A 14,829-nucleotide genomic window follows, 5' to 3' on the forward strand; every position below is an offset into this window, starting at 1 on the left:
TTGGTGAATGGAGCAGAGGTTCTTGACAAAGCAGTCCCCCATTTGGGAACCACTTCATCGAGCACCTCTGCTCCATTCACAAAACTCAGAACTTCCCGGTGGTTAAACATTTTAATTCCCATTCCGACATGTAGGGGAGGCCGCACTAGCCTCAATAGATGAAGCTAGCAGATTTGCAGGTGAGGCGTTGTCTCATCTGGGGCCCTGAATGGAGGTGGGTGAGGAGGTGAATGGGCAGGTGTAGCACTGTGGCCACCTGCAGGGATAAATGCCAGGAGAGAGATTAGTGGGGAGAGACAAATGGACCAGGGAATCACGGGGGGAACGATTTCTGCAGAAAGCAGAGGGGAAGAGGTAAAGATATGCTTGGTGGTAGGGTGCCTTTGGAGATGGCGTGTTGTTTTGGATGTGGAGGTACACGGAGTGATAGGTAAGGATGAGAGGAACTCTATCACTGATAAGGCAGCAGGGAGATGGAGCGAGAGAGGATGTCCAGGGAATGGAGAAGATGCGGGTGAGGGTAGCATCAATGGTGGAGGAAAGGAGCCCCCATTCTTTGAAGAAGGAGGACGTCTCTGATGTCCTGGGAATGAAAGCTGTATCCTGGGAACAAATGTGGGAGAAACAAAGGAACTAAGAAAAGGGAATAGCATTTTTACAGAAGATAGGATGGGAAGATAACCATGGGAATTGGTAAGTTTATAAAAGATGTCGATCTACAGTTTGTCTCCAGAGATGGAGACAGAGAGATCAAGAAACTGAAGGGAAGAGACAGAAATGGACCAAGTGAACTTAAGGGCATGGTGTAAGTTAGAGGTAAAGTTGATGAAATTGACAAGCTCATTATAGGTGCACGAAGCAGCACTAATGTAGCCGTTAATGTACTGCAGGTAGAGGTCGGAGCACTACCAGGGAAGGCTTGCAATATGAACTGTTTTATATAGCTAACAAAAAAGCAGGCATAGCTGAGGCCCCTATAGGTGCCAATTACCACCCATGGCTACCCCTCAAGCCTGGACAAAGTGGGAGGAACTGAAGGAAAAATTGTTGAGGGTGAGGACCAGATCTGTCAGACAGAGGAGGGTGCTGGTGGAGGGGAACTGGTTGGTCCTTTTATTGAGAATGAAGCAGAGATCTTTAAGACCTTCTTGATGGCCAAGTTTAAAAATCAAGTTTTCCTTGGTATTTTAAACAGTGTAAATCTCCTTCTCCTTTAATGAAGAGGCATATAAATGTCTTGGGTTTATAATTTAAAAATGTTTTATTGCTCCCTCTATCACTTCCGACAAATCTAAGTTAGCTGTTGAAATGATAAGACTGTACTTTTTTAACATATTTCTTTTCACGTTTAATTGCTTCCACTTTATTACAGGACGTTTTGCCTCATTCCGTTTGATTCTCTAATCTGTACTTCTATCAACTGAAAAGTGATGACCAGGCTGTCATACTAAAAATGTTGCTTCTGAAATAGCAAAGGGAATGGATGTAAAGCCCACACTCATCTGTCAAGGATTTCTTCGTATAACTATTCACCTTCATCCACAGATAGAAATATTTTGATAAATTAATGTGACTCTCTTGATTCCACATCTTTCCACTATATGTGGAAACGTATGTTGAAGATGGAACATTTTGCGGATTGCCATACAGCCTGATCTCCCTATGCTTTTGTGATGGTGGATGGAAAGGTTTACTCAAGAGTAGGAGCAGAATACTCTGGTTGACATGAAGTCATTCAATTTCAGAGTTATGCTATTTTAAAATTTTTGTTTTGTGATTGGGATAAAATGATTCTAAAATTAAAATGTCCGAAAGTAAATAATTAATGCGATACAGGGCTTATAATTCCACTGAATTACTTAAGCTAGCCCTCAAGGAACCAGCTATGGTCATATGTTCACATGTATCATCCAGTACAGGCTATACATGAAGATAATGAGACAAAGATATTTATGTAAAATATTTCTTTAGATTTTTAAGATTCCTTGAGCATTAGGACCTGAGATGGGGAAGGAGACCAATAAAACTGGATGAGCTTCCCAGCATTCTTGCAAAGAGATTTACTGCAGTTGAGGAAGGATAAAAGCAAGGATGAATGGTGTAAACTAGAACTGTACTTAATGAATCCATCAGTGTTTGGCCAATAGTTCAAGAATCTCACTGATTTTGAGGAACAATTAGATCAACTCTTCAGTTAAAAGTCAATTCTCAAGCCATAACTTAGCTGGTCCACATTATTTTAACACATTTCTTTACTTCTGCTCAGAATGTATTAACTTTATTCTAAAACTCAATAATACTTTTTCACTTATCTTCTGACAATTCTTTCTTATTTCAACTAAATATATTGTCAATACATTTGCCTTGTGTTATTTGTGACCTGATCAAGCACCAGAGTTCCTTGGTGCAAAAACAGTTACTGATTTGTATTCAATTGCAAATGTCTGAAATACTTCTCAAAACTTATTCAGTCTCTTAGTGTACAGCATTAAAATTTCTAATTTTTCTGAACACTATAATTTATTTTATTTTTAAATCTAAAAAAGAACCATTTTTTTCTTAAACACAAGAAAATCTGCAGATGCTGGAATTCCAAAGCAACACACACAAAATGCTGGAGGAACTCAATGGGCCTGGCAGCATCTATGGAAAGGAAGAGGAGAGGTCACAGTAAGAAGGTGGGGGGAGGGGAGAAAGAAGTACAAGGTGGTAGGTGGTAGGTGATAGGTGAAACTGGGAGATGGGGTCAGGGAGAAGTAAAGAGCTGGGCAGTTGATTGGTGAAGGAAATAAAGGGCTGGAGAAGGAAGAATCTCATAGGAGAAGACAGATGACCATGGAAGAAAGGGAAGAGGGAGGAGTACCAGAGGGAGGTGATGCACAGGTAAGGAGCTAAAGTGAGAAAGGAATGGGGAATGGTGAAGGGGAAGGGGGCAATCACTGGAATTCAAGAAATCAATGTTCATGCCATCAGGTTGGAAGCGACCCAGACAGAATATAAGGTGTTGCTCCTGCAAGTCTATCCAGTAGAGGAGGCCATGGACTGACATGTCGGAATGGGAACAGGAAGGAAATCCCACTTTACGTGGCGGGCAGAGCAGAGTTGCTCAGTGAACCAGTCTCTCAATCTACGTCAGGTCTTACCGATATGCACTGCGAGCACTGGATACAGTAGATGACCCCAACAGACTGTCTTTTTTCTTATATGTGTTTAGTATATTTAACAATTAACATTAATTGTTGGCCTCAGTGCCTGTTATGATGATGGGTGCCACTATTTTAGGGGGTATTTTTAATACCTAACACATATTGTGGAGTTCCCTTAACAATATTAGTAAACCATAATTACTATTTCCCAGAAACATGTAAATCCTTTAGAATGTCCACTTCCTGTCTTGTCCACAGTACAAAAATTAAGTAAGTACGCTAAATTACTCTTTTTAGTCTTGGCTATGATAGTTCTATGATCGAATAAGTTAACATACTCATTAACAAATGTATTAGAAATGGCCTTGGGTGAAGATTCAAGATTGCAACACAAGGAAAAGCAGAATACAAGATAAACAGGTTAAGTCATGGCACAAGAAATTAAAATGTACATTACGTAATCCAACGCATTTCTATGTGACCTCGCTGACTTAATATAGTAACTTGCAATTTTTTTCTTTTTTTAAGTAATGTGAATTTATAGTATAACAAATTTGAAAGTAAGTTGCTTATAAGAAAAAAGAGCTTGCATAATATATAGATGAAATTCAGTTTAACAGTTTCTTTGCTATAAATAATCAAATACTGTATGCATGAATACTAAGCTATTTTATAGACAAGTGTCAGGAAGTATTAAAATCTCCAAATATCACCTATTATTAATTACAAAAGTTATGTGTTTCCATGAATTGCAAATATTTACAGTACAGTATCCTAAAATAAGAATGGGAAGACATAATGAGGGGAATGTGGATAATGCATTTACATATTAGGTTATAAACTTCTGGAACATTTTGGGGACTCACTGTATAAGAGTAATAAATCTGAATATGGCAATGCTTATTACTATGCTTGTTACCTTTGTCGATCCTCATAGATGAAAGCCTCCGCTATTTTGAGAAAATCTTCAAAGCCATTTTTTCTCAGCACCTCTTGAACCAAATGTAATATAAGGCAAATGTCTGTTTCTTGATCTTCCCGAATGCTATAATACCGGCCCATTGTAATCACTTCATGTTCAGTAAGGTGTCCTTCTCCAATCTGAATTATAATATTCCTTTTCATGAACAATATGTAAAATGAGCTATTACAATGAGGAATCAATCCAGAGGTTATTACATAGTTATTAAATCTATGATATGTAAGAATTTAGGAAATTCAAACTTTTAAAATATTGGAATGGTGCGTTGCACTTTAGAAGTATTATTACATAGCTTAGGTGATATTAATGAAGTTTCAAGTAATATTAGTAAACAGCTCTCAAACTCACTACAGGTACTAGCCAGAAAACAATACAATGATTTGATCACTAAGAAAAGTACAACCGAATAAAATAAAGGTAATAACTTAGGAGAATTCTGGTTAACTGGGCCATCAGTTAATTAGGGCAGCAGCTTATTTAGGACAACTCTTAAAAGTACAAAAACAAATTGAGAAAATAGCTGGGACTCCCTTCATTTATTTGGGACACTATGCTGTTTAATTGGGACAGAAGACTGTTTCCAAACATTTTCTAACCAGCATCTGTTGCGTGCATGTCGTGTGACTGTTAGACACTTCATCGTGCTTAGAGCAAACGGTTTGTGATTAGTGTCACTTGCATGTTTGTGTTCAAAAATCAGTGATTGTTGGCACTAATAGTTGCTGAGTAATAAACAGTAAGACAATTCAGAAATGTTTTGCTCAATGTAGTTTCAAGCATTCAGGCTTGGAGATGCCAGAAATGGCTGGGAGTGAAAATGAAATTATTTCCCTACTTCAACAAGTTAAGCAGTACAAAGAGGCAAAGAGTGTTGACAGCCAGTATCTTTCTCCTCAGGCAGAAATGGCTAATATCAGAGGATATCCTTTTAAAGTGAGTGGAGGAAAATTTAAGGAAGATATCAGAGGAAGGTTTTTTCTTTACACATGTAAAATGGTAAGTGCCTGTAATGCACTGCCACAGGTAGTGTCAGGGGCTGATACATAAGGGACATTTTATGAGACTCTTAGATGGGCACACAGATGGGAGAAAATGGAGGGTTATAAACTATGTAGGAGGGAAAGTTTAGATTAATCATGGAGTAGGTTAAAAGGTTGGCACATCATGGGCTGATGGGCCTGTTCTGTGTTGTACTGTTCTATGTTCTAGAATAAAACATGGATACAGTAGCAACCAGGCCAGTGGCACCGTGGCTGGCTCTGAGGCTCAGCAGGGAAAGGTAAAGTCGGGTAGTGATATGGTGAGAGGAGACTCTGCAGTCAGAGGCATGGACAGGAGATTCTGTGCTCGCAAAAAGTCAACAGGATAGTGTGTTGCCTCCCAGGTGCTAGGGTCAAGGACAGCTGCAGAATATTTTCAAGAGGGAGGGTAAGCAACCAGAGGTCGTGGTGCACTTTGACACCAATGACATAGGTAGAGAAAGGGAAGAGGTCCTGCGCAGTGAGTGTAAGAAGTTAGGGAAGAGGATGAAGAGCAGGACCTCAATGGAGGTAACCTCTGGATTACTCCCCATGCCATCTGCTAGTCAGGGTAGGACTAGAATGATAGCACACATGAATGAGTGGTTGAAGATCTCTTGGAGGAGGCAGAGTTTCAGATTTCTGGATCATTGCCTTCTAGGGAAAGCATGTACAAAAAGGAAGGGTTACACATGAACCCAAGGGGATCAATATCCTTCTGGGCATGTTTCCTAGAGTTGTTGGGGAGGCTTTAATCTAATTTGGCAAGGGGTTGTGAACCGGAGTGATAGTGTTGAGAATGGGCAGTTGGTATACAAGTAGAAGAAGTATGTAGTGAGACTGTGAGGAAAGACAGGCAGACAGGGCAAAATTGCAGCCATTGGGATTAGGTAAGTGAAACATGAAGGCAAAATTGAAAAGGGCTGATGAATCCAGAACTGAAAGTGTTATATTTGAACACACATAGTATACAGAATAAGGTAGAAGATAAGTTAGAGATTAGCAGGCATGATGTTGTGGCCATCACTGAGTCTTAGCTGAATGAAGATCACAAGTGGAAGCTTAACATCCAAGGATACACATTGTATCAAAAAGACAGGCAGGTAGGCAGAGGTGGTGGGGTGGCTCTGCTGATAAAAAATTAAATCAAATTCTTAGAAAGAGTTGACCTTGGATTGGAAGATGTAGAATCCTTGTGTGTAGAGAAACTGCAAGGGTAAAGACCTCGATGGGAATTATATACAGGCCTCCAAACTGTAGCCAGGATATGGGATATAAATTACAACGGGAGACAGAAAAGGCATATAAAAAGGGATGCACACACAATGCTGGAGGAACACAGCAGGCCAAGCAGCATTCATAGAAATGAACAAACCGTCGACACTTTGGGCCGAGACCCTTCTTCAGGACTGGAAAGGAAAGGGGAAGACACCAGAGTATAAAGGTGGGGGGAGGGGGGAGGGAGGATAGCTAGAAGGTGAAAGGTGAAGTCAAGTGGGTGGGAAAGGTAAAGGGCTGGAGAAGAGAGTGGACCATGGAGGAAAGGGAAGAAGGAGAGGCGCCAAGGTGAGGTACCGGTAATAGGCAGATGAGGAGAAAACGCTAGAGGCCAGAGTGGGGAATAGAAGAAGAGAGAAGAACTCCGAGAGTGGCTTCACAGTGGTAAGAATTATATAAAAAGAGAAATGTTACAATAGTCATGGGGCATTTCAATATGCAGGCAGATTCGAAAAATCAGGTTGGTGCTGGATCCCAAGAGAGGAAATTTGTAGAATGCCTTTGTAAGATGCCTTTTCAAAACAGCTCACAGTTGAGCCCACTAGCGGAAAGATAATTCTGGATTGGTCGTTATGCAATGAACCAGATTTGATTAGGGAGCTTAAGCTAAAGGAAACCATAGTCGGCAGTGATCATAATATGATAGAATTCACTCTGAAGTTTGAAAGGGAAAGCTAAGGTCAGATCTATCAGTATTACAGTGAGGTAAAGGGAATTACAGAGGCATGAGAGAGGAGTTGGATAAATTTAATTGGAAGGGGATACTATTCACGATGATGGCTTAGTAGCAGTGGTTGGAGTTTCTGGGGAAGTGTGGAAAGCGCAGGATAGATACATCTAAAAAATGATGAAGTACTCTAAGGGGTTGCGGGGTGGGGAGGATATGACACAACTGTGGCTGATAAAAAAAGTCAAGAGACCATTAAAAGGAAAAAAAGAGGGCATATAATATCACAAAAACTAGGAAGATTTTAAAAACCAACAGCAAGCAACGAAAAAACAGCCATAAATAAAAGATGAAATATGAAGGTAAGCTAACCAACATAAAGAGAATACTAAAAGTTTTTTTATATAGTTAGAGAGTAAAAGAGAGGTGAGAGTGGATATTGAATCACTGGAAAATGATGCTGGAGAGGTAGCAATGTGGGAATGAAATAATAAGTATTTTGCATTAGTCTTCACTGTGGAAGACACTAGCAGTATGCCAGGAATTAGAGTGTATCTGGGGGCAGAAATGAATGCAATTGCTATTACTAAGGAGAAGGTGCTTGGGAAGCTGAAAGGCTCTGAAGATAGTTAAGTCACCTGGACCAGACAGACTACACCCCAGTATTCTGAAAGAGGTAGTTGAAGAGATTGTGGAGGCATTAGCAATGACCTTTCAAGAATCACTAAATTCTGGAATGGTTCTGGGAGACTGGAAAATTGAAAACGTCATTCCACTCTTTAAGAAGGGAGGGAGCCAGGAAAAAGAAAATTATAGGTTAGTTAGCCTAATTTCTGTGGTTGGGACAATATTGCAGTCCAATATTAAGGATAAGATTTCAGCGTACTTGAAAGCACATAATAAAATAGACCAAAGTCAGCATGGTTTCCTTAAAGAGAAATCTTGTTTGACAAATCTGCTGAAATTCTTTGAGGAAATAACAGGCAGGATAGACAAAGGAAAGTCAGTGGATGTTGGCCTTTGACAAAGTGCCGCACAGGAGGCTATTTAACAAGTTAAGACCCCATGGCACTACAGGAAAGATAGTAGCATGGATAGAAAATTGGCTGACTGGCAAAAGGCAAAGAGTGGGAATAAAAGGAGCCTATTCTGATCGGCTGCCAGTGACTAGCGGTGTTTCACAGTGGTCAGTATTGAGACTGCTACTTTTCACATTATGTATCAATGATTTGATGGTTTAGTGGCCAAGTTTTCAGACGATACTAAGATAGGTGGAGCAACAGGTAGCGTTAGAATGTGTTAGTGATAGACTGCAAGAATGAGCAAAGAAGTAGCAGATGGAATATAGTGCAGGGAAGTGAATGGCCATGCACTTTAGTAGCTCCAAGGCGTAGACTATTTTCTAGATGGGGAAAAAATTCAAAAATCAGAGGTGCAAAGGTACTTGGGAGTCCTTGTGCAGGATTCCCTAAAGGTTCATTTGAAGGTTGAGTTGGTGGTGAGGAAGGCAAATGCAATGTTAGCATTCATTTTAAGAAGACTAAAAATATAACAGCAAGAATGTAATACTGAGGCTTTAAGGCATTGGTCAGACTGTATTTGATACTGGAGGTAGTTTTGAGCCCCTTATCTAAAAAACCGTATGCTCCCATTGGGAGGCTTCAGAGGAGGTTCACAGGAATGAAAGGGCTAATGCATGAGGAGCATTTGATGGCACTGGGCCTGTACTCACTGGAGTTTAGTAAAATGAGGTGAGATCTCATTGAAACCTATCAAACATTGAAAGTGAATGTGTAGAGAATGTTTTCTTTACTGGGTGAGTCTAGGACCAGAGGCACAAATTCCGAATAGAGAGACCTTCATTTAGAACAGAGATGAGGAGGAACTTCTTTAGCCAGAGGGTGGTGAATCTGTGGAATTCGTATCCACGGGCAGCTATGGAGGCCAAGTCACTGAGTATATTTAAAGCGGAGTTTAATAGGTTCTTGATAAGTCAGGCCATCAAAGGTTATGGAGAGAAGGCAGGAGAATGGAGTTGAGGGGGATAATAAATCAGCCAAGGTAGAATGGTGCACAGTCTTGATGGGCTGAATGGCCTAATTTTGCTCCTATGACTTATGGTCTTATGAAACAACTAAGTATGTAAATGTTAATGCAGGAAAATATTGCCAATTTGATCCCAAATTGATATCATGATGCTCACCTGAATTCATCATAATTGATTATTCCGGTCCTATTATGATCATGAGCTGCAAGCATCCTTTTAATTTCAAGAGAATGTACATTACCACTTGTTTTGAGCTTTGTCAAAATTGTGCAAATATTGGCCTTCTGGTACTAGTAGAAGAGAAGTTTGATGAAGTTGAAATTAAATTGTAGAATGAAAGAAAATAAGTTAAAATAAACTCATCGATTAAAGCAAATGTTAATTAAATTCTATACATTTTATTGGTTAATCCCTCTACAGTACAACAAATAAGTTATATTTTATGTACTGTCCAATTAATATTACTAGTAGTAAACATGAGATATAGGAACTCAAAACAAATAGCAGTATTTGCTTTTTTCACCAATTTCCCAGCGTTAGTAACTTATCCTCACCCTCACACACATGAATCCTACCACAGTGACACTACAATATCTTGCTGTGTACAAAATTATTGCTGCTAATGGCACGTATTTAAAGGAAATAATCCTTCATGAGAAAATGTATTCCAGCAATGTTCACTATTTACATAGTTTCACCCAGGTTTCCTCAATCTTTCAGTGATAAGCTTGTTGAATTGCTGTTGGATTTATTTGTAGATGGGCCCACATCAATTTGTGCCTTAGGGTTTGAGTTACTACAGTACTCTTTTTCAGCTTTGAAGGAGCTAGACACTGGTTGCACAGTTCTGCCTTTTAGAAGTCACTGTCTTCTGATTCTTTTTATTTTTTATGAAAGTGAATGCTTGATTTTTTTTTACAGCCTTTTTTCTGTTTGGCCTCATGATTATCATGTAGGAACAATTGCACAAAGTAAAAGGTAATAAAGTTAGATGTCATGGCAAATGTGAGCACACACCAGAGAGTAGCATTGTAATGGGCAGCACAGGTCCTTTGACTGCATCAAAGAGTTTTATATTAGAATTTGCTTTTCAATAGCTGCATTTTAATATTTACATAACTTAAAGCATGAAGATCTCAGAGTCTTACAGTGTGGCTCTCTTTGGGTAATGAAAGCCACCAATGATCATAATCCTTTCAATGATCTTGATGGTGACAACATTATCATGATCCTTTCAAGGACAGTTCCAGTATATTAGCTTGAAATATTCATCCCTTTAAGATTAACGATTTGGATAAAGATATGTAAGGTGAATATATTCTTCTAAAATAAATGTTCCTAAGTTATAATATCTGTAGAGTTTAATTTGCTTTAAATTATCTCTACGCATTTGTTTACAGTTAATTCTACTTTGAAAGGAAGTAGAAAGTAAATAAAGAAAAGTGAAAGTGTTATTTAACCTACTTCATCTGCATTCTTTTCCATGTAACTGAAAGTATACTCATCAGCATCTACCAGGCAAAAGTAATTCCCATAGAAGCAGAGTTTGGCTCCAACGAACAAATCCTGCTGAGTGAAATAGTCAGATAGCCCGCTCTTATATAGTTCCTGGCCAGGTTTTTTTATTCGTCCCCTTTCCAAAAATTTACCACCAGTAATGCCTGTAAGAAAAATATGTTATTTGAATGTTTTTTTTAAAAAAAATGGGTCTACAGTACAATCTTCAAAACCTATTTTAAAGTGTGTTTTCTTACAAAACAAACAGAAAGCAGATGTAATGAATGCCAATAAGCTTTAATTAAAATTCAGGAAAACTAGACAATGTACGTTGAAACTTGGGGACAAAATTCAGTGTACAGCAAAGGAATTAAAAGAATTTCTGATCATCCAACATTACCAGACAGCAAAACTAAGAGTTGCCACAGTTATAATTTGGGATTCTCCAACCCCATATTACATAATTGGGAAAGTATGCGTGTGGGATAAATAACAGAAACATAGATTTTGTGAGCACTAATTGCTTTGCATCTCTTGCTACAATTTTGATTCAAGAGTAACTCTCTCCTGTGAAATTGTATTGAGCTACTCAAATACACTCAGTGTCCACTTTATTAGGTACAGGATCTTTTGCTGCTGCCATCCAGCTATTTAAAATTCAACATATCGTGCATTCAGAGATGCCCTTCTGCACACCCCAGTTATAATGTGTGATTATTTGAATTACTATCGCCATTTTCCTCTGACCTTTCTCATTAATGAAGTGTTTTCATCCACAGAACAACCGCTCACTGGATGTTTCTTCTATTTTTCACATTCTTTGTAAACTCTTTTGTTGTGCATGAAAGTCCCAGGAGATCTGCAGTTTCTGAGATATTCCAACCACCCTTTCTGGCACCAACAAGCATTTTGTGGTCAAAGGCACTTCATTACATTTCTTCCCCAATCTGAATCTCTTGACCATGTCTGCATGTTTTTATGCACTGAGTTGTTGCCATGTGATTGGCTGATTAAATATTTGCATTAACGAGCAGGCTTACTGGTACACCTAATAAAGTGACCACTGACAGCATAGTTTACTAATAAACATGATTTTGCCCTGTAAATGTTTGTTTGCTCATGCCTAATAATGGAAATTCAGAATTTCAAGAAACTTGCTTCCAGGAACATGCTTCTTGCTTTCCAGGATCATCAACCATATCAATGCAGCTTAACTTTCTGCAGCTCTGGAAGCACCAATTAAAGTACTTGTGGATAAAGAGGGTTGGGGATGATCAAGTGGTCGGGATAAGGTGGGGAAGATGACATAGAGACGTACAAAGTACAAGCTCCAAGAGGAGCTGCGAATGAAAGGTGCAAAGCCCATCACTGAATCATGACAACACACACAAAATGCTGGTGGAACACAGCAGGCCAGGCAGCATCTATAGGGAGAAGCACTAGATGCTGCCTAGCCTCCTGTATTCCACCAGCATTTTGTGTGTGTTGTTTGAATTTCCAGCATCTGCAGATTTCCTCGTGTTTACACTGAATCATGAGAAGTGATTGTCCTTAGAGGAGCAGATTTAGAATCTAAATCTCTGACATTTAGAAATAAGATGATCAAATTTGAGTTGATTCAACAAAGATGCTGTTACAGAATATGCTATAGTGAATGCTCAATTGGAGGGATCCATTAGTTATATTTATAATGGTATTTATATAATTTACATAAATATATGTTGATTACACAGCCCTTTATGCGCAAGTAAAAGCATATAACTACAGTATATTCTTACCTGAGTTCGCCTTTGGAGGTTCGAAAATACTAATTGTGTCATCACTCAAATAATAGGAAAGGATAAAATTCCGTTCATTATTAATTTCATTATTCGTTATTAATCTGGCACTAAACTGGAGCACATTGCTTTCCAATCCCTGTCTGAAAACAATCATAAAAACAAGACACTGTATTTATTATATTTCAGATTTTATATCTCAAATGGCACATTATAATTCTAAGTCACAGGTGTCGAACACAGAAGAGTTAAAACTAAAACGAAACAATGAAAAGGGAGCATGAAAAATGATTGGCAGGTAGCACAAGGAGAAAATGTAAAGCAAAATGGTAAATACATAAAGAAATTATTTGTGGTGAAAATGCAAATTTATTTATGAAAAAAGTGAAGGTGGGCTATTAGAGAACAATAGATAGAGAAGCAGTTTTAAGCACCTGTGGGACAAAGGCCTGAAGGTATGTATTGCAGATCACCGAGAGAGTCAACATTTGATATCAAAGGTGTACAAACTTCTGAAAATTTTCAGCTCGTATATGGTGAAAACTTGTTAACTTAATGTAGTTCAGAGGCAGAACTGATTTACTAGAAATCCACATACCACTCAGCATAATATTAATGTATAATTTTTAAGGACCATTATAAAAGATAAAGTGAACACTATAATCCTGCAAATAGATTTAATAACAGGCTTATAAAAGGCAAGTCATGTCAAACATCGGTAATAAAGTTCTTTGAACAAATAGTAGAATATAGTGATTAAGAAAATCAGAACCATAATTTGATAAGATGCAGAAAGACAACCTTTTCTTTTACAAAATTATGGAGAACTGGTGATAAAACACCCAAAATTTATCAAGAATGAACCATGATTCATTAATGCATTTTGGACTAATGATAGACATAGATATGTTCCTCATAAACATAACATTGACTATTTTGTGGTAGTATAATAGACAACATGCATGTTGCATTCTGCAGTGGAAGCTGACATCTACCATTTTAGCAAAAGCGAATCCTTGACATGAAACATACACTATCCCTTTGCTTCACAGAAGATGCCTGACCCCTCCAAGATCCCTAGCGGTTTGTTTTTGTAGCTTTTCTGCAAATGCCTCTTCAGAGTTAATTTACCTAAAAGTGTCACTGGACCCTCAGCAGTTACGAATGGGGGATGTTTCCTTTTAAACAGTTTCCCTTGACAGGGAACCCACTTAGTGCTCATGATATCATCTAAACTCAAATGAACAATTGCCTCAGGTCCATCTACTTGCAAGCATTTGGTTTTACCTGTCTTTCTCCATAAACTTTATTATATCACGTCGTGGTGGTTTGGGCTCCAAGCTTAAAGTAGAATTGTAGGAATCCTCCTCAGATCCAAAACCATTGTATGGAGGAATTTCCTTTCTCACCTTCGTGGTTGGCTCTGATTTGTATTTGACTGGTGTGAAATCCTCTGTTAATTAATGTAACACAAGATCATTTTTGATAGGTTATTACAATTTGAAAAATTAGTGGATTTCACTTATTAACACTCAACTTATTAATCATCTCAAAAATACTTCAATATTAGAGATGACAGATGCACCATTATTTCCATTCATAACTAAGTTAATGATTTGATTTATGGATAACGCACATTCTAGTACTTTTCAGCTTCCAAAATACTCAAATTAATCTTCATATTGTATTTGAAAGTTTGATTTTGTCTCAGTACAGGTAAAAACAGAACCACAAGTTCTCAGACATTGTGTCCTAAGATGACATCCATCATTTAACTAATTTACTGCAGCATAAATTGATGTTGATTAGTTTGATGATTAACAATAAAATTGACTTCAAATAATATGTAAAAAAATGTAAAAATGTTAAACACAAAAGATTCTACAGGTGCTGGAAATCCAAAGCAACACACACAAAATGCAGGAGGAACCTCTCCCTTTCTCTCCAGTTCTGATGAAGGATCGTTGCCTGAAATGTCGACAGTTTATTTGCTTCAGTACATGCTACCTGGCCTCAGAGTTCATCCAGCATTTTGTGTGTGCTGCTATGTAAAAATGTTAACTTGTTTGTTCTTACACACTGACCTCCCAACACACGAATATGCTTATGCACATACACAAGCACACAAAATTGCACACCTCTACACATTGCTATGCTTCCCATAGGGGGATAAATTGGCAAACTCACTCTGAGAACATGATCCTGTGATTAACTGGTGCCACTGGATAACACATTCAAAATTCTCACTGAGACATAATTTCAACAACCATCCAGTCCCAATTGAAATGGTTACTGTTTTAGTTCATCACCATGGAGCTCAATTGCATCAGGTCATACCATCAATATCCTTCATTACAAGTAAGAAATTTAGGAAACAAGTAGGTTTTAAGTTTGAGAGCTAGGGAGAGGTGGAGA

The 14,829-nt window shown here is 38.3% G+C and overlaps 1 protein-coding gene across 1 annotated transcript in view; it reads right to left on the reverse strand.

The window, feature by feature from the left end:
* efhc2 (EF-hand domain (C-terminal) containing 2) overlaps positions 1 to 14,829 on the reverse strand; it is a 50,807-nt gene that overhangs the window by 9,786 nt on the left and 26,192 nt on the right. Inside the window, exons 8-12 of the mRNA XM_059968279.1 lie at positions 13,702 to 13,867; positions 12,415 to 12,557; positions 10,604 to 10,800; positions 9,296 to 9,429; positions 4,066 to 4,263 (exon numbers count right to left, since the gene is read on the reverse strand). Coding sequence (XP_059824262.1) covers positions 4,066 to 4,263; positions 9,296 to 9,429; positions 10,604 to 10,800; positions 12,415 to 12,557; positions 13,702 to 13,867 — 838 coding nt within the window. The remainder of the gene's footprint in view (positions 1 to 4,065; positions 4,264 to 9,295; positions 9,430 to 10,603; positions 10,801 to 12,414; positions 12,558 to 13,701; positions 13,868 to 14,829) is intronic.

The sequence above is a fragment of the Hypanus sabinus genome, chromosome 4, assembly GCF_030144855.1.
Source record: "Hypanus sabinus isolate sHypSab1 chromosome 4, sHypSab1.hap1, whole genome shotgun sequence".
NCBI classification, from domain to species: domain Eukaryota; kingdom Metazoa; phylum Chordata; class Chondrichthyes; order Myliobatiformes; family Dasyatidae; genus Hypanus; species Hypanus sabinus.